This window comes from Episyrphus balteatus, chromosome 1 (assembly GCF_945859705.1).
Source record: "Episyrphus balteatus chromosome 1, idEpiBalt1.1, whole genome shotgun sequence".
NCBI classification, from domain to species: Eukaryota; Metazoa; Arthropoda; class Insecta; order Diptera; family Syrphidae; genus Episyrphus; species Episyrphus balteatus.
Window position 1 is genome coordinate 122686907 of NC_079134.1, and position 21962 is coordinate 122708868.

At 29.9% G+C, this 21962-nt stretch overlaps 1 protein-coding gene across 2 annotated transcripts in view; it reads left to right on the forward strand.

Moving 5' to 3' along the window:
* Positions 1-21962, forward strand: part of LOC129906674 (putative sodium-coupled neutral amino acid transporter 11) — a 125137-nt gene that overhangs the window by 96801 nt on the left and 6374 nt on the right. For both annotated transcript variants that reach the window (XM_055982548.1, XM_055982549.1), the window contains exon 6: positions 10747-10817. In XM_055982548.1, the coding sequence (XP_055838523.1) occupies positions 10747-10817 (71 nt within the window). The remainder of the gene's footprint in view (positions 1-10746; positions 10818-21962) is intronic.

Here is a 21962-nt window from a genome sequence, read left to right on the forward strand (position 1 = left end):
TGTGTTTTTTTTTTTAACTTAAACATGAGGTAAACCTTTGACAAAGTAGTGAGTATAGGTAGGGGAATTTTTTTTCGACAATTTAAAAAATGCAAATCAAAAGATAATAAAAAAAATATGAGGGGTCTATTACGGTTTTTTTTTTAAGTCTCTGCGTTTGGAAATATGAATTTTTGAAAAACACCTACTTTTTTAGGAGTATTTTTGGGTGGGTATTTATTTTTAGCAATTTCTCTTAGCGTTAAAAAAAAATCACAAACTTATAAAACATATAGTTTATAGTCGTGCGCATGCAAATTGGTATTCTTAAATGATTTTTAACCGAATAACGGGAAAAACAAGTTTTGTTGTCCCAAGTTTTTCGACCGTTTTTATCATGCTGATAATATTACTTTTCATTTGATATATTACACATAACGGTACATTTACTACAAGCTACACAATGTTTAATTAAAAAAAACTTCAGAAATACCTTAAAACACCTGTGGAGATTTGTTGCCCATGGCCAGCCACCAGTGTGGGAAGTACCTACCGTATTCTCAGTTTGAAATTTCGACATGGTTGGCTTTAAAAAATTCTTACTTTTTTTTGTAGGCATCGTAGAAATATGATTGAAGCGTCATATAAAAGGTGAAATAATAAGCTTTCCGATGATATAAGTTTATTTTGGGTTGTCATTTAAAAAAATGGACTTTAGGGTAATTGAAAAAAAGAATATTGATTTTCTTGTTTTTTTTTTTGATGAAAATTGAGTGGGTTCAAAATATTCTAGGCTTTTAGATGGTATAAAAATTTTATAAAAAAAATTGGATTAAATGGTGTTAGAAGAAAAAAGTTTTATTTGTTTTTACTTTTTCATGATAAATTATTGTTTTCAATTAAATATTGGTATACCTTTTACGCATTGTAAAAATTTATGTATGGCTTTATTTTTTAGAAAAATATTAAAGTTTTAAATGGCGTAATTTTTTGTAAGCTTTTCGTATAAAAAAAATTGATATAAATTCTTATAAATTATTATAGGATTCAAAAAATTATTCCGTTTTTCTACAAAACATAGAGATATAAATATGTTAGGTCCTAATCTTTAGCTTCAGTTCTTTCACATAAGATTTATTTTCTTATAAATTTGTTTATAAGAAAGTTGACAAGTACCTTAATAATTTTTAGATCATTTCTTTTTATAAACACACAACTTGTTTTCTTATGACGTTATCACGTAAAATCATCTTCCTTCGGCTTTACAAACAACCTTCGTTTTTATAGCTGGGTTAGTTTTCTTGTTATTCAATATTACGCTAAAATAAGACTCAATTTCATATGTATCTAAGGATCAAAATTTTCAAAAAAGTTGAATTTAAAAATTTTTTTCTTTTTTAGAAATTGTAGCTTTGCGAAACAAAATTTTTTGCGCAATTTTGTAGATTACCTCAGTCATTTTCTAATTCAATTTGAAGTTTTAAAAAATTGCAATTCCGTTCGAACCTTTTCTGCAGTACAACGAACCGGAGTGCAGTTTTAAAGCAGATCCTCCGGTTTATTTGGCGTTTTAGGGCGTTTTCAAATATAAATCGTCACAGTTTTGAATTGAATTTTATTCATATTTGAATTTGTAAATGGAGTAAATTGAAAGATTTTTGCATGATACCAGAAGTTTTTCGCAAGCTATTGATTCTTTCATATAACTTTTCTGAAATACCTTCTATTTTATTTAAGGACTTTACCGATATAAATTAAAAGTGGATAGATAATGTCATCATTAAAATATTATTTTATTGCAGAGGATGTGCCACTTTGAACCATCTTAACTATTTTCATTGTCTTTTAAACAGCTTCATTTAACTGTAATAATTGTTATTACACTTTTAAATATACATAACCTTCCATTTTTTGCTATTAGAACTGGGTGAATATAACTTCCGCCATCCTGTCATTGTTCTGCCCTGAAAGAAAAAAACAATTCTCTTTTACATTAAAAAAACACGGATGTAACTTTGGCTGTATCAAAAATATCTTTTTTTCCTGAGATCAAAAAAATAATAATTACGGTTGAACAATTTTTTATTGTTATTTTTTTCCTTTGGCAATATCTCTTAATGCTCTAATGAAAACAAAGCAAAGGTTGGTCGTTTAGAACAATAAAATTCCTCATACAAAAAGCAATATAAAGATGTTATTTTTTTTTTTTTTTTTGGTATTTTGTGTAATGGCCTTTTGTTTGATTCCGGACCTTTTTATTTTTTATATTCAAATCAATTCAAACGGAAGACATTCCTTACCTTAACAGCAATAGGGCCGAAAAAAAATTAAATAATAATTATGATAATATAGATTTTTTGTGTACTTTTAAGGATATTAAAAAAAATAAAACCTTTGCGGTTATGCCGCAGAGAATATTTAAATCATTCTTGAACATTTTATTAAAAAAAACTTGTTTGTTTCCACTACGCAACAAGACAGGTATAATCAAAATTAAATATTAAATTTTTTATTTGCCCGTACATTTATAACTGGAATTTAAAAAAAATAATGTTTGTACCTATATAGATGGTGGAGTAGTCGAAAAGCATTTAGAGTGACTGAAAGCTTTACCCTATCCCCAACATCTTTAGTTGTGTCCACTTCTTTAAAACCTTAATATGTACCATGAATTGAATTTTTGATAAAGTAAAAAACAAATTTGGAGTTCTTGGTGGCAACCGAAGAGTTCTTAAGTTCCTTATACTTTAAAACAATATTTTTGTGGAATTAAAGTGCAACAAGTTTTTTTTTCGAAAACGTTTTTCAGCTAACAGGCAAAGAGCTCTTGAGCTTTTAGATTTAAAAATAGGTTCTGTAAAAATAAATTTATAAACAAATAAAATTTACAATATTTAAGGATTGTTCCTCCGATCGTTTTTTCGAAAAGAAAACTTTCAATAAAACAATTATTTTTTGCTTGAATTGTATTTATTTGTTTTCCTGATGCAAATTAATTTTTCGTGCCAGCTGATTGACATTTGAAACAAAATGATACAAATCGATCCTCTGAAGTGTTTGAAATTTTTCTGGGAGCGGGTCATAATTCTGCTTGTCAAAATTCTGTACGACAAAATTCTGTGGGGTCAAAATACTGTAATACCATAATTCTGTACGTCATTATACTGTAAATACAAAATTCTGTACGTCAAAATACTGTATGAACAAAATACTGACATGCAAAATTCTGTTTTGTAAAATTCTGTACGGCAAAATACTGTATATAAAAATTCTGTAAAAATGCTGTAAAAAAATATCGTTTTGATAATGTAAAAAAGTGCGCGCGCACTACAGAATTTTGAAATACAGTATTTTGACCAACCAGAATTTTGCTGCACAGAATTTTGACTTTCAGAATTTTGTTTGTACAGCATTTTGCACATACAGAATTTTGACATACAGTATTTTGGCATACAGTATTTTGAATACAGAATTTCGCAACATACAGAATTTCGACCCCAACCCAATTTTTCCTTTTCCACTGCATACGAACATTTTTTTGATCATTCGTACCAAAATTAATTAATTATAATTAATAATTATTAATTTTTCTGCACCAAAAATAACGGCTCCAACGATTTTGTTAAAAAAAATCAAATATTAGTTTTATAGAAAGATCTATCGGGTTGGGGTCAAAATTCTGCCATGGTCAAAATTCTTTTGTCAAAATTCTGCTTTACAAAATTCTGCTTTCAAAATTCTGCTTTTCAAAATTCTATTTTTCAAAATTCTGTTTTTCAAAATTCTGCAAAAAATTAAAAAAGGGTTTGGAAAATGTTAAAAAGCGCGCGCTTTTTAAAATTTTCCAAACCCTTTTTTAATTTTTTGCAAAATTCTGTAAAATCATCTTCTTGAAAAATTATCTGCTTATTTGATTACTTACCTAAATAATTTGTCATTCTTTGAATGCATATTAATTTTTGTTTTATAAATGAATAAATTTGAAAATATTAAGAAAAGGTTTTTAATACTAAACATTTCCGAAAATAATTTAAAATTTTTTAATTTGTCAAATGAAGATGAATATTCAAAAATTTTAATAAGCTATAAAAAAAAAACAGAACTGGCAGAATTTTTTTGTTTAAGTATAAGACTGGCAGAATTTTGAAAAGCAGAATTTTAAAAAGCAGAATTTTGAAAAGCAGAATTTTGAAAAACAGAATTTTCGTTAAAAAAGCAGAATTTTGAAAAGCAGAATTTTGAAGCCAGAGTTTTGACCCGATCCCAGATCTATCTCTTAATGGATTTTTTTTTTCGAAAATCATTAACGGTACCTATCACAGAACCGTTTTTTTTCAAATCTGAGTTTCTACCAAACTACTAATTCAATTTCAATGATTTTTTTTATACAAATGCATTTAAATAATTTTAATACAATAATCAAAAATAAAATTTTGAAAAAAGTAATTTTTGGATTTAAAAAAAACGGGACATTGAATTATTTTTTTAATTTTTTAATTTTTTAATCTTTTTTTCAAAAAATTATTTTAAAAAATGAGTTTTTTTTAAAAACTGCTCTAACGATTTGTTTTTTTCTAAAAATGCTTCTTAATAAAAGGAATCAAATTGCATAGTGAATTTGGAGCTCAATTTATTTTCAGATGTTGTTTTTCAACCTTTTGATGCAGGGGGAGGGTAAGGGGTATAAATAAAAATGAATAATATAATATCAATTGTTTTCTAATCGATAGAGTTTATTTTTTTGGTTGTGTGCTGTCATAAATTCTATTATTCAAAATGTATCTGATGTACATATTTGAATTGCATTTGGTTAAACATCAATAATTCCCCCCAAGGGATTATAATACATTATATCAGTTTGAAAGAAATTTTAGAAACCCCTTTTATAAGTGAAAATTGATAACAAAACCCAAATATAATTGAATGAGTGCCTTAGAGCCTGCGGTGTTTTGACAACCGTTTAACATTGTGCAAAAACTTTTCGAAAATTTTATTATTATGTTCCTTTATTCGTTTTTGTTTTAGTATATTCACACATGAATCCTCTGCACATAAACACACACAATGAAGAGTACAATGGTCGGAAAAAGTATTTTGACAAAATGAACATTTTTCTAACTGATGAGAATAATCTGTAACGGTTAAACATAAAATAAGGAAGTTGACGGTTATTTATTAAGTATATTATGGTGAATCTCATGATGGTCAATGTCAGTCATATAGTTTGTATTATGCTTCGAGGCTGCATTTTTTGTATAAAAAGTACTAATTTTTTCAGATTTTTATTTTGACGCTAGATGACGCCCCAAGAGGGTTAAAGTTTTTTCTCATTTGAAATAGGTATATATTGACTTCTAAGGCCATTTTTTAATTATAGTCTTATTGTACAAATTTTTGATGAGATTCTTTTCTATATTAAACACCCTTTTCAAAAAGGTATAAACCATTTTTCTAGGACCAGGGGTTTAGTCAGGACATGCATGTCTTTTTTGGGTTTTATTTATTTTTCATGCTACTCATATGCTTGTTTTAGTAAAATATGCTTGGTTTAATAAACCCAAAAATTTGTACAATAAGACTATATCTAAAAAAATGGCCTCATAAGTCAACATATACCTACTTCAAATGAGAAAAAACTTTAACCCTCTTTGGGCGCTATCTAGCGTCAAAATAAAAATCTGAAAAAATTAGGGGATTTTTTTTTTTATTATTTAGAAACAGTTTTTCCACTTAGGAACTTGATTCAAAAATAACGAACGCCCTAATATGTAAACTATTATTCCTTTCTTCGTGACCTTTGTTAAATAACTTAACTTGTTTTTTTGTGTAGGCTATAGGTCGTTTTTGATATTTAATTATTTTTCGTCGACGTTTCAAGTGTGAATACACTCTTCTTCAGGACTATAATAATAAAATAATTCTAAAAAATTATAATATATTTATAATAGATACTTATCTTAAACTTTTCTTTTCTTAAATTCTTTGTTATGGTTCTCAGTAAGTTTTTTAGATTTCTTAAATCGCTCAAATATTTTAAAATTCAATAAAAATGTCTTAAAAAAGACGTTTGTAATCATTGAATTTTCAAAATATAAAATTTTTTTTTTTTTTATTCATTGATAAGAAATTCAAAAAAATTTTTTTCGTTATCAAATTTAAGTGAAATTGAGTTGATTTTTAAAATTCACCTTGAGAAATAGTTCCTTTTAACAAACTGACTATAAATACTACTAAGCCCTTCACAATCCGATCTCCTATTTACAGTATTGTCTGTATCTAAAATATGTAGCATTTCTAAAACCATTCTTTTATTAAAATGCTTCTCTGTTTGTAAAATATCTACATTGTTATAATCTGGCCTATGTCCCTCATCTACACAATGTAAAGCTAGAGCAGTTTTTTGTGAATGTCCGTTGTTAATATCCGATCTATGACCAGCTATGCGATTTTTGAGCTTCTGCATGGAAGTACCTACATAAACTAATGGACAATTGTTTGCTCCATCACCTAAACATTTTATTTTATAAACTATATTTGATTTATCATTTTTTGAAAGTTCACTTTTTAAATTCGAAAAAAGTGAATTTCTTAAAACATTTACTGACTTAAAAGCTAAACGAACACTATCTTTGTTTCTAATAGGAGCATCTAAAATTCGATTCGAAAGATTAGGAATGTACAAACAACTTCTGTAAGAAAACTGCGTTCTATTATTCACTAAATTTGGTTGAACTAATGGGTTAAAATATTGGTTCAATAATGTTTTTATTATACCTATGGGAAAAGAATTTGAAAGCAGAGTATCCATGATTCTACTAATGTTATTCCGACGAAAGGCAATGTCACTAATATCTAATACTCTGCTAATAAAATTTTTGGCTGTATTAACAATAATCTGTTTTGGCTGTTGGGAATTATAATTAATAAGTCGACCTGATGATGTTGCTTTCTTATACCAATCAAATATCAAATGGTTATTTTTCCTTATAACGAGCACGTCAAGGTATGGAAGTTTTCCATTATTTTCATATTCAACTGTAAACTGAATTTTTGGATGAAAACCATTCAATGCATCTAGAATTGAATTGACATGACTAGATTTAAGTATAACAAAAATGCCATCCACATATTTTGTAATAATTTTAGGTTTATAAGGAATATTATCAAAGACGTTATCCAATAGAGCTTCCATTACAATATCTGCCAAAATTGGAGATGCAGGACTGCCCATCGGAACTCCTTGTTTTTGTTGATAAAATATTTTATCAAATTCTAAATAATTATTATCTATTACACAAAATCGTAATATTTCTAAGAATTTTAATTTTGGAATTCTGGTATGGTCTTTAATAATATCCCAACTTTTCTCAACCAAATCTAGTGCTAATGGAATAGGAATGTTAGTGAACAATGATACAACATCAAATGAAACAAGAATATTATCTTGTTCTAAAATAACTGGTGAAACTGTTGATATAAACGATGTAGCGTTTTTAACATTGTATTTAGAGTTAATAGTTACATTTTTTAAAATTTTAACCATGTATTTGGATATATATATCAATGAATAAAAAATTTTTATATTTTGAAAATTCAATGATTACAAACGTCTTTTTCAAGACATTTTTATTGAATTTTAAAATATTTGAGCGATTTAAGAAATCTAAAAAACTTACTGAGAACCATAACAAAGAATTTAAGAAAAGAAAAGTTTAAGATAAGTATCTATTATAAATATATTATAATTTTTTAGAATTATTTTATTATTATAGTCCTGAAGAAGAGTGTATTCACACTTGAAACGTCGACGAAAAATAATTAAATATCAAAAACGACCTATAGCCTACACAAAAAAACAAGTTAAGCCCTAATATGTATATTAATGTCAAAAATTTTAGGATATCGGAGCAGAATTTATCCCAATATTTTGCTGAGGTGGCGCAGGAGAGAAGAGAAAGCCGTCTAAATCTAAAATAGCAACAAAGTTTCCATTTTGTTAAAAAATAGCAGGTATTGGTTTTAATGTTCTGCTGACTTTTTCAGGTGGCTTCTGTGATTGATGTTTTGAATTTCGTCAGAAGTGGCAAATTCTGGGCTATGTGAAGTTGGCACCCTCAAATGCAATTTTTTCTTGGTTCTTTTTGGCAAAGGTTAGCCCAGGATAGCCCAACTTTTTTTTCACCCTTAGTTCTATACCTAATTATAGTAGATTATTGATTGTAAAGATTTTTGGTTTTCTTCGTTAGCTAACTTTTTTTTTTAATTAAGACAACATATTTTGTTTTCAAAATAAAAACCTCTTAAAATTTTTTTTTTTTTTCAGTGTAAAAATTATTCTTCCTACACCTTTTCTGAATATCTCCTAAACGTAAGGCGGACAAACGATGATTTTTAATGTATGCAAAGAACTCGAAGTAGAAAAACGACATAGTTTTGAATTTAAAAAAAAAGTAATTTTTGAGGAATTTAAAATTTTCAGTACATATGTTTGTACACTGTGGTGTATGTGTAACTTTTGTTGGGAATTTCGAGGATTTTGAATTGTTCAGTGCAAATTTTTTATTTTGAATATTTCTAAAAGGCAGGTTGGACAAAAGATGATTTTTTGTTTCTATCCATTTCAGGTGGAAAAACGATTGCCGTTTGAATTTAAAAAAAAAATTTATTTTTAGGGATTTTAGAATATTTCTTCAACAGAGGGTGGACAGACGATGATTTTGGGAACTCGAGTTGGACAAACGAATGCAATTGTTTTTACACGTTTATCTAAAAATTTGAGCGTTTTAGGCGATTTTTCATATTTCAGACTATAAAAAAAATGAATTTGCTATAAAATTTTTTTGGAGGTTGGACAAACGAAAATTTTGGGTGAAAAAACATGAAAAAAGGTGGACAAACGAATGAGACTAGTTTGGTTCAAAAATTTTGAGGTCGAAGTTTTTGGCTTCACGGAACTGTAGTTGAAATAAAATGTAAAACAATTTTACTTTTATGAATGTATTTTTAAATAAGTTTTGCGATGAAATTTTTTGAACTAAGAAGGACAAACCAAACCAGTGAAGGAATTTGTTATAATAATCATGGTAATTTAAGAAAAGATGTAGAAAAAATAACTTTTACACTGCAAGAAATAAATTTTGAGTTTTGAGAAGTTGGTAGATTGAGTTTTTTGCCATAATTTTTGAACTAAAGGTTGCCTAAAAAGAAAATGTTGGGTTATCCTGGTAAACGACCAACCATCCACATAGCCTAAACTCTGTGTATTAAAGGGACCTTTGGTTAGACGTTAGAGAATTTTCAGTGCCGATTAGTTATTTATAAATGAACCTCCAGTATTTTCTTCGATCACAATGTGTAGAACGTCCTAACAAAAATATAGATTACAAATTTTCCTAATATGAATTTTGTGTACAAATACAAACCCGTCATGAGAGTAAAATATTAAAAGGAAATATTGTTAATTAATAGGACACAGAAATTTACTCAATACCATCATATCCATATTTTATAGTACTTTACAGAGAATACAGTAAATATTAGCATAATGATGTATTTCAAAAATTTTGATTGAAAGTATGATTCACTTATGCTTGACAGAGTGTCATTGCCATTTGTTTACATTGTTTTACATTATAATGTTTTTATTTTGTTTTAAATTATGAAATAAATTAATTAATTAAAAAATAATTACCTAATTAAAAAAATAATGTTAAATCAACTGTGTCTATAAAAAAGTTACAAAGAGTGAAAGCAGAACGATGGGATGGATACGCAACTATATGTTCAAGTACGTCCCAACTGTTGCACCCAACTTCACTGAAGATCCTACTTTAATATTCAACTTAGTCGAGGAGTAGGGCAAAAGGAGGCTCTGGGAATTCAGCTAGAACAAACAAAAAGTGCCACTTATAGCTTATGGCTATTACCTTTGTTAATTCGTTTACCATTTTTTTTTTTTTTGTTCTGTTTGGTTTAAACAAGCATACAACACAAATTGGCCATTCACTCGTGAGACCGCATTAAGTACTTATAGTATGTCTGCATAATATTGCAATTTCCAACAGCAAGCAGCAACCCTCTCTCGTTTCTGCATGCTGGGTGTATACATTGCAGCAAACAGTTTTGCATGAAAGTTAATTTAGTTGCGAAAAAAAAGAAACCTCCTTTTGCTCCTTTTGCTCGCAATGAACCACTTGAGAGCCAGGCGTGAATGGTTTTATATATTTCAACCGAGTAAAGAGAGGGATGAGGGCAACCGTTTTTTCTCACGTTTTAGAGGTTTAGGATAGCCCATTGCATGCGGCAAGTAGATGCTGTAGGTCCTTGAAAGGAAACAAAAAAGCGTTTTTACATTCAAAGAATGTTTTTTAAGTTTTTGGTCTCCTTTATATTTGTATAATTTTAGAAGGGTTGATGTATGTTATTAAGGGGTTGGTTGTATCTGTTGCACGAAGTGTACAATTTTCTATATGCTTTTAAGTACCTCCCTGACAGCCAGTTCTTGTAGTACTGTGTTAGAAGTTTTATTTATGTATTTGAAAACCTGCTGGTATCGGTTAAAAATAGCGGTGAGAGAGACACCATGTTGGGAGTTCTTCAACTCGATTTAAATATTATTCAAATATATTAGAAAAGCTTGGTCCTCCTGGGGGACAAAAAAACTGATTAAAATTGTGTTTTGGGATTCCTTCTTGCCTACCTATTTCATGAAATTCTAATATTTGAAATATTTTGTTTTAATTCTTTGTATTTCTTTATTTCTTACAGAACGGATACAGCAGATTCATGGAGATTTGCAAATGTTGATGTTATACCTGCCACAGGAATTATGGCTTTTGGTAAGATATGAATATTTATGTTACAATTATACGTAGGTATCTAACGAGTTTAAAATGGTTACTTGTTAATGAATGTTGTGTTTTCGAAATTCATGGGAAAATTTTCAAGATTTATGATTGTATTGGATAATTTTCAGGAAGAAAATTCAATTAAAACATTATCAGTTCTTTCCAGGGTTGACTTCAGAAATTGGCGGAAAATTTCCCTGTTTTCTATTAATCCATTTCTAAGACCAACTGAATGCTAGTGTTTTTGCATTTGCTTTGTAATATGAGTTCTTGTGCCTACCTTTGAACATGGATCTTTCCTTTGAACATTTTAATACCAACTGAATCAGTCGTTTTCTATTCTTGAGATTCCTGCTGTTTTTGTTACTCCTGTGGTCGAACGAAAAATTTTCTTTTCAGCTGCCGAACACTTACACTCATACTTCGGGAATCGTATATGAGTGCTGGATGCAAAACCGCTCTGAAGAGGCTTCCTTTCAGCCTTCTAGGTTTGGGGGCACTTTTCGATCACAGGAGGTGGTAATTAATATCATCGGTGCAGACTCCCCTTACCTAACCTAACCTAACCTCTAACCTAACCTCTAACCTAACCTCTAACCTAACCTCTAACCTAACCTCTAACCTAACCTCTAACCTAACCTCTAACCTAACCTCTAACCTAACCTCTAACCTAACCTCTAACCTAACCTCTTACCCTACCAGAGTTACCATTTCCAGAACAAAGGTCGAAGTAGATTTAAAGAAAAAATGGAAGTAGAATTCAAAACTTCGTTTTTTTGCAAATTAGAGTTGATCATTGAAGGCCACCTTAGGTCTCAGATACCATCCGCTCCGGACCTTAGAAGTTTAAAAGATGAACATAAAACAGGCATTGAGCTTTAGTTTATTCTTATCTAAAAACACAGTGAATACTTTTATTTTAACATTTTAGACGTAAGTGTAAAGTGTTTATGTAAATCTAAAGGCATGCCATTCTTAACTCATTTAATTTAAAAAGTGAGGGTTAGAAGGAAAGCAATATAAATATTTCGGTCAAACACTGATTTGTAGTCAAGCTTCGGTAGAAATTATTTTGATTTGTAATAAAATATTTTTCACTCTTTAAATCATATACACCTCATTCTCCAAAGAATTGATAAACAGGATTTGAATATCAAACAGTTAAGCGAAAAAGTCGCTCTTAAAAAACAATGATGGACAGAACACTTAAAATCGCTACATAGAATGCAAACGGTCTTTTACAACACTTATCCGAATTAAAAATCTTTTTAGATCTAGAACATATAGATATTTACCTGGTGTCCGAAACTCATTTCTCCAATGGGCAAAGTCTAGATAATGTAATAGAAAACTATTCATGTTACCACGCTCCACATCCAGCTGACAAGGCAAGAGGTGGATCGGCGATTCTTATAAAAGAAAGCTTAAAACATTATGAAGAAACCAAGCTTACTAATGAAAATATGCAAGTAACAACTATTAGTATTGGTATGAAAAAGAAAGAGTTTAAGATAGCAGCTATATACTGCCCACCAAGGCGCTCCCTGACAGAAGATGACCTTACAGATCTATTAAAGGTAATTATATCTGTCGAAGGTAATTATGACTTGTCATCAGATCATACTCCAGTGATTCTATCACTAAGTGAATCGGAAGTAATAGAAAAAAGTAATCCAAAGCTTGTAAATAAGAAAACAAACTGGAGTGATTTTAGAGAAAGGCTTTTAAGTTTTATAAATTTAAGATCTCCCATGGATACAATCGAGCAAATTGACCATGAAGTGGAACAATTAATTGCTGATGTGCAACAGGCCGCTGAAGAAAGTACTCCAACATTTTCTAATAGAAGACAAAATGAAATAAAATATCCTTTAGAGATAAGAGAGTTGATAATAGAGAAAAGAAGAGCTCGAAGAAAATGGCAAAATACTAGATTTCCAGATGATAAAACAACGTTTAACCGTATAAGCAACAATCTTAAAAAACAAATTTATAAATTCAAAAATGATTCACTCAGTACATTCCTAAAGAATTTAACGACTGATGCTTCAACCGATTTTTCGCTATGGAAAGCAGCCAAGCGCCTGAAAAGACCGCAGTTACTAAACTCTCCCTTGAAATCTCAAGATGGGAAATGGATCGGTAACCCAAAAGAAAAAGCTAACCTTTTCGCGGAGCATCTTGCGAATGTTTTTAAGCCATACCCAACAAACGCGGCTGAAAATAGCTTACAGTTTGTTGATAAGATAGATGAAAGTGAAATACCAATTGTAAGATTAAAAGAAATAAAAAGTATGTGTTTACATCAACTATAAAATAAAAAATCACCAGGTTACGATCTAATTACTGCTCAGGTTATGAAAGAAATGCCTTTGAAAGCCTTCATAAAACTCCAATATATAATAAATGCATGCCTTAAGCAACGGTATGTCCCACACCATTGGAAAATTGCTGAAGTTATTGTCATACCCAAGCAAGGTAAGCCACCTACAGAAGTGACGTCTTACAGACCAATATCGCTTATACCAATTATGGCAAAAGTTTTTGAAAAACTGCTTCTGAAGAGACTTAGCAAAATTATAGAAGAAAGAAGGTTAATCCCAAATCATCAGTTTGGCTTTAGAAATAAACATTCCACGATAGACCAAGTTCATAGAATAACGGATGTAATAGAAAAAGCATTAGAAGAAAAACAAGTATGTTCAGCTATTTTCTTAGATGTTGCTCAAGCCTTTGACAAGGTTTGGCATGAGGGACTTGAGTACAAACTGCAAAGGGATCTTCCCAGACAGTACTATGAAATATTAAAATCGTACATCTCAGACCGATTGTTTAGAGTAAGGTACGATCAAGAATATTCGGAATTGAAGAAAATAGAAGCCGGTGTACCACAAGGAAGTGTCCTAGGTCCTACCCTGTATTTACTATACACAAGGGATATCCCAGTTGGTAATCACACCATAATGGCTACTTTTGCAGATGATACCGCAATTTTGGTACCCGACAAATGTGTCTCTAAGGCAGCAGTAAAACTACAAAATGCCGTGGACACAGTCAGAGATTGGACTGAAAAATGGCGTATCAAACTAAATGAATCAAAATCTTAAACTTAAAAAAAAAAACTTAAAAACATATAAACTTAACAAATAAAAAGATAAACAATATTCCAATATTCATTAATAATCAAGCTGTACCTTACGCCAATACGGCCAAATACCTTGGAATGACTTTGAATGCAAAGCTAAAGTGGAAAGAGCACATCAAAAAGAAAAGAGAAGAACTAAACTTGAAATATAGAAAAATGTACTGGTTACTTGGTAACAACTCTGATTTATCAACCCAAAACAAAATAATGCTGTATAATAGGGTGTCCGTTATTTCCCAAAGTGATGTTTTCGGGGGTGACACCCCCCAGATCGAAAGTTTAGGGCCCAAATACGGTTAATTAAGCAAAAACAAATTTTTTGGAGGCAGAGTTGGGTAATCGAATCGTTAATTACATTACATGTAATTACAGGGTAATTGCATTGTAATCGAATTACTTTCCCATTACAATGGAAATGTAATTCGAAATGCAATTACAATTAAATTACCGTGTAATTTTATTGTAATTACATTATGAAATTACAAAAGTAATTGCATTGTAATTAAATATTTTGAAATTTGAAAGTAATTATATTGTAATTGAAACTCGGAAATTAATTTCTAAATTAAATTAAACATTTTATTTTAGTCAAATGAAACAAAATCATTCAATAAATTAATTAATATTAGCTGTGTTTTATTATTCCCGTGATCCAGATCAGATCATTTTATTTGTTAGCTATACAATAACAAAGCAAGATTCTTCTTTTTTTTGTAAGAGAAATGAAAACAATATGATTTGATCTGGATCACGAGAATAATAAGACACAGCTATTATCATATTACGCGAAAAGTTACAGTAAAATTACTGGTAATTTATTATTGCTTTAAGCAAAACAAACTTTTCAAAGTTTGTGTCCGATAACTTATTTCACCGCAGCGCATTTATTATGCCCGCAAATGAAAAAAATCTTTCAATGGGAGCGACGACGATTGAAGTATTGTGTTGTACATCAGGAACAATGGCTTTGCAACTTGCTACATGCAACTTGGCACATGCAACACATGAAACTTGCCACATGCAACTTGCCACATGCAACTTGCCACATGCAACTTGGCACATGCAACTTGCAACATGCAACTTGCCACATGAAACTTGCCACATGCAACTTGCTACATGGAACTTGCAACTTGCCACATACGGCTATATCTCGAAATTTTGAAAAAAATGAAAAATTTTTTTTTGATGACCAAAGGTAGCGGGGACTCCAACCTACATTTGGGTACAACTCCTATCCTTGTAGGTGCACGCGTTCTCAAACCGGGAGAACTTAAAGGTCAAACAAAAGTTAAGCCCGATTCTGAAAAAATAGGCATGATGCGGTGGTTTAAAATGGAAGATGATTTTTTAAAAATCTGACAATGTGCAAAGCGTAAGCCCATGACACAAGCTATCATTTGGCATCACTCCCAAAAATTGCTCTCAAGCGGTTAAGCTTCGCGGAGCGTTGAAAGGTTCGTTGATTTTTCGAAAAAAAATTTTACCCCAACTTTCAAACGCAATTATCTCGGAATTTTGAACAAAATCCAAAAACCGGATTATACCACTATTGGGTAGCTGAAAATATAACCTTTCATATGTCACCACCCCCATGTCTCTAGGTCAAAGCGTTCAGCTCCCAGAAGATTTTTCGCGCCCCCAACTTCCAACGGCTCTATATCGGAATTTTGAAGGGGACTCTAACCTACATTTGGGTACAACTCCCATCCCTGTAGGTCCACCCTTTACATGTGGCATGTGGCATAGTTTTTCTTTGAAATGTTGAAGGTTTAGATTTTGGTTTTATTTTGTTTTTAAAATATAATTACTTTAAAATTACAATTTTAATTACAATGCAATTACTTTTGTAATTTCATCGTTTTAATTACAATAAAATTACACGGTAATTTAATTGTAATTGCATTTCGAATTACATTTCCATTGTAATGGGAAAGTAATTCGATTACAATGCAATTACTCCACTAGTAATTGCATTGTAATTAATTAGTAATTAATTACAAATGTAATGATTACTCCCCAACTCTGTTTGGAGGTCATTAACCCGTGCCTCTAAGGTCATACTTTCCCCATACAAATTTGTATGGGAAATTTTTAACTCATACATAAAATTTTTTTTCTTTCGAGTTAAATCATCTATTTTTAAAATGTTTGTTGATTCTGGTTGGAAAATAGTTCCTTTAAAAGATTACATTCAAAATTTCCCGTTAAAATTTTTTTTTATATTTTATTTCGGTTTTTGAAATTATTAGCTGTTTTCGTAGTTTTTGCTTTCACCTATCACATAATTTTAAATGCAGTTTTATTGGTTTTTAATTCTTTTCAAATATTGCATTCAAAAATTTGTGTATAAATCAAAAATTTTAATTTTTTTAAATTTCTATTTGAAATTTTTGCCGTTTTTATATTAAATAAATATTATTAAATACTTTACCCTTTCTTGTTTGCAACTTTTTGTATGTCATTTTTTAGGTGATTAATTTTTAAACAAAATTCAATAAAAATATTGTAAACATATCTTTTGTAGTTCGAGAAAAATAAATTTAAACGTATAAAAACGGCAAAAATTTAAAAAAAAAAATTAAAAAAATTAAAATTTTTGATTTATACGCAGCCAAATAGTAATTGCGTGCCCTTAATAGTCAAACGCCTTAAGTGAGCGCTAAGTGCCACAAGTCCGACAACAATTGGCAATTTTGACGCCAAGATCGGAAAAAAGGCTTGACGGTCGGAAAGCTTAACTGAAGGAAAACACCTCCAGCAGCGGACTCAGGCTTACCGATTTTGCAGAGGGACGAAATGTCATCATCTCAATCACTCAATGTCCCTGTCTAAATTTAAACAAAAGTACCTACATGGCGGTCTTCAGATCATCAAACCGTCGATCGTCGACGCACAGTGTGACAATTCGCACATTTAGCGGGATTTAATTAATAACGCTCACAAATTATAACTTTTCGTGGATTTTTTTTATAGAATTTATAACAAATATATACAAAATGAAATGAAACAACAATTTTGTTAATATTCTTTCATATTTTAAACAAAAGAGGTTTAATGGGGGTCATTTTTGGGCAAAAGTACGATAACTCACAAGGTGAAGAATTTTAACGAATTCATGTAGAGGAGGTAAATACAAGCATGTTTAACTACAGGAAAAGGGGTCAATTCCTCCCCGTTTAAGAGGGAGGGGCAATTTTCTAAAAAATTACTTAAAATTACTTAAATTAAGAAAAAAATATTTAAAAACGATGGCAACACTTACAGTTATGAATGATACCTTTTTCAAAAGCCAACATTTTATACTAAATTCCTATTTTTAAATCAAGTTATTTTAATAAATAGTTTTTGAAATAATCAATTTCAAAGTCAAAATTTGGGAAAAAAAAGTTTTAAGAAACACATAGAGGACTATATTTTTAAAGACTGTGGATATCAATACAAAATTGATTGATAAATCCAACTGCTTTAATTCACTCATTATTAAACACTAAAAACCATATGTTCCTATGCCTTCTAGTTTTTGAGAAAATTGAAAAATAAGGAAACTACTTTCTTAAAAGATTTTTTTTTTTTTGCTATTTTCCATAACCTTGGCTTTAACAGTGCCACTATCAAAAATGGTCTTTGATATTTAACTTCATGAATACTTGCTGGCATATGAAACCAGCTATAGTTTCTGATATATAGCTCCCTCGTATCTCTTGCAAATGTTTCAAAGGAATCTACGTCAATTACATACCCAGACCCAAGCGCTTCTAAAATAATTTGAAACTTTTTATGATTTCAATATCGATTCCTGTAATTTCAGCAGTTTTTTCTTCATCTCTAAAAAATCTTCTGGCCGTGTTGCCATCATTTGTGTTGCCGGGCTGTTGAGTTTCAGCTCTAAATCTATCTTGAATCATTTTGTTCTTGCTTTGACCTTTTCTTTACTCCCTTGATCTCTAACCTGCCAAACTTTAACATCTAGTCTATAAGCTGAATGTTCACTTCAGATGGTTTTTCTGCACAAATGTAGCAGGTTTGTGACGAAGATGTTATAGATGATAAGGGAATTTCATTTAAAACAATTTGTGGCAGTTTAATGATTTCATTTAACCAATCACAATTATTGCTTTCAAAGCGTTCTCTATTACGACCACATTTGGCCATTTTTTCGTCAAACCTCAAGCATAAAGTTTTGAAGGTTGCCTTTTCCTAATTTCGGTTGTCATCCTAGAATACGAAAAATTTTGTATGAGTGTCGCACCTGTGCGCAAAAAGATAAAACACTTTTTGGTTCCACATATATACAGCTTTAAAACAAAAAGGGTCTCAACCTTGAAAAACACTGTAAAACTATACTTTTTGTCTAATGGACACATAAAACACATAGTTTTCACTATTTTTTCGCTTCCAAGCACCCCCATTTTTATGACAACAATTTATAAAAAAAAAACTTAGGTTTATAATCACAAATATTATATTAAATATAAAAAAAAATAAACTTTTCCCTTAAACCTCACGAACCACTTGCAACAGAACCAAAATCCACTTGGCACTAAATCAGACCATTCTCCTAAAAATAATACAAAAGTTAATTTCTAAAGTAATTTTTTGTTGTTGTGCTTAGTTCTAACGCATAAAAATGTGCATATTCGTTGAGGGGGAGGTTTTTGTTTACATTCATGTATGTTGTTTTTTTAATTAAATCCCGCTAAATGTGCGAATTGTCACACTGTGCGACGCTTCAATCCAATTCATCACGTTGCACTTGACGCCACGCAGGGAATTCTTCAAATATCATGAATTTCCGAACGAATGTATTCAGGCGCATGCAGCGACGAAGTTTTTTTTAATAAAAAATACTGCAGACAAGAAACAGAACTGCTGAGAGGTTAAAAACGGTAGGTTCAAGACTAAATGTATATTCAACAAAATTGTACCTGGGGTTATTTTACACAAAATTGTCATACAAAATGTTCTTGTATTACGCACCATTTACAAATTATATCACTTCAAACTCGCATATCGTCGGTCGGCCTTATAAGAAAACCTCGTAACTCCTAAACTCAAAATTTTAAAGAAGGGACGAAAGAGTAGAAAGACAACAGAGTAGTTTGGGAGTAACGTGCTGTGCAAAATTTGAATTTAAATCTATTTATAGTTTTCGAATAGACTTCAAATTTTCTGGGTTGCTCCGCTGACTTATTTTCTCAAAAATGGCGTTTAAAAGTAATTTTTGAAAAAAGGTGGAGTTATGAGGTTTCCTTATGAGGCCGACTATATTTTTTTCTTGATATTTTTATATTTGTTATTTTGAAATGTTGTAATGTCTAAACGGTAAGTCCTACAAAAAAACTTTATATGACATTTTTATTAAATATGATTTAAAATCATGAAAATATAAAATATATATAAACCAGCATAAAAGTGTTCATATATGCGTTTCGCCCCGATGTAATGGTTGGGCTCATCAGAAGATGACCATTACACCTTGTCTTGACGCATATTTTCCCGAATAAATCGAGATTCCATATAATCCGAGCTGCATAGAGCAACTGCGAATTATATAGTTGCTACAAGTCTTCAAAGAAGATAAATTGTAGCTATTTTTATTGCCTTGCTATGGCATTGGAGAAATATTTGACTGTTAACAGTCGAAATGTTTTATCCTGAACACCGTTGATTTTTATTAAATATGATTTAAAATCATGAAAATATAAAATATATATAAACCAGCATAAAAGTGTTCATATATGCGTTTCGCTCCGATGTAATGGTTGGGCTCATCAGAAGATGACCATTACACCTTGTCTTGACGCATATTTTCCCGAATAAATCGAGATTTTATATTTTCATGATTTTAAATCATATTTAATAAAAATCAAAGGTGTTCAGGATAAAACATTTCGACTGTTAACAGTCAAATATTTCTTTTATATGACAATTTTTTTGTAAAATAACCTCAGCTACAATTTTGTGAAACATAATTTTGTCTAAAACCTACCGTTTTATTGTGGCCTTTGATCCCTTATAAAGGGACTAGCCGACAAAGAAAACTCCAGGACTTTTCACAGATTGTAAACCACCCTAACAGCAAGCTGTATAGCAAAAATTAGCCTATTACAAATTTGTTCCCTTCTTTGGCAATTTTTCGTCAATTCTTGATGGATTAATTAACAAGATGTTTTATGGTTTGACAGGTGGTGGCTGTTGCGTGAGCAAAAGTAAACTCCAACAGCTGTTTCAAAACACTTGATACATTGTAAGTTTTGGAGCTTAGACTTATTCCCAGAAGTTAAGATATTGTTTGAACAATCGGTTATACTTTTAAAGCCAAACTATATTTTTTTTACTGTAAATCAGTCTTTCACTATCACATAATTTCGGAGTACATATTTATGAAATTTAATGCATCACGTCGTCGTGTCGTAGGTATAGTGACCAATTTTGTATTCATGTACCTACGTCATTACATTTCTTTGATCCATATGGTTTTAAATTTTATTTACCACCAGAATACGTGAAATATCTGAAACGTGAAATATCTTATATAACTTTTATATCAAATGAGTTTTCAATTTGTTTCCATCACAACTCAACCCTCTCTTCGTTGTAACTGACTATACTGACTGAGTCATCATTTACATTTATACACCATATGAATTTCTAATATTTTGTCAATGGTCTTCTCACTCTCTCTCTCTCTTGACATCACTTCATAAATTGAAAATTTACATTCCTTGCAATATATGATGAGGATGACATACAGCTGCTATTTTGAGATTGAATTTTGTCAAAGTTACTTCAAAAATAAAGTTGAAAAAGTTTCTTTAATCCTCAGGTTAAAGAAAACTTAAAAGTGCACGAAGTTACTTAATGTTTTCTTACGGAATTTTTCATAAAAATATTAAATAGCTAATAGTGGAGTAACTAAAGCTCAAAAATTGGCAATATTAGGGAACCCGGCCGAACAGCTTAGATTTTGATGATCTTTTTTTTCAAACGTCGGTAATTAAAAATACTTTAAAGTCTATAGATTAAAAATTGCCGGTGTTGCCGTTTTGATTTTTTAAATTTAATTGAAGATTTTTGTGAACAAAAACAAATTTTTTTCAAAAATTTTTCTTAAATTTCATAAATTAATTGATGCCAAAAGATTGTCTAGGAAATTCAAGGAAAAAAAAATATATGGGAGTGAGGGACAATCTTCCATAGTTCAAGCGATAGATGCAATTTTCTTATTAATTGACTTCAAACACAAAAAAAAATATTTAAACACAACGGCAACACCTACAATATTCAAATATACATTTTTTAAAAGCTAGAAGCTTAGTCATATATGTAAAATAGCTTTTGAAAGAATGGTAATTGAACTCAGATTTTTGAAAAAAAAAATTATTGAAAAAATTTTAACATGTCGTTTTTTAAACTTGGTCGTAATATAAAATGCATTTATTTTCAAATTTTTTTGGCCGCATTTATTATGATTTCAAATTATAAAAGGAAATGTCAATATGGATTACGGTTTATGAAAAAAATTAAAAAGTATTTCATTTTCGAAGAACTTTTTTTAATAGAAGTTTTGAAAAAAAATGTAACTTATTTTTTTTTTTAAAGTTCAACATCTAAACATAAAATTATTTTTTATTCATTTAATAACCCTTACTGTTGAAAGTTAAATAGCAAAAATTTAAAGTTCCTATTTACCACAGTCTTTGATAAAATTAATTATTTCAATGCAAAAATTCAGTTTTAATAAAAAAAAACCATTGAAATTGAAGTAATTTTTCATTTTTTTTTTTTCAAAAGTGTGATATATTTTACCTTTTTTGCTTCGAAATTCAACTGATAATATTTATGGCCAAACATTTTTTTTAAATAAATTCATATTTTATTAGAAAAAGTTTGGAAAAAAGTCATTTTAAATTTTTCTAATAACATTTTTTTTTTAATTCTGAGTTTGAGGACCATTTTTTCAGAAAGTCTTGATCAAATTTAGTGGATTT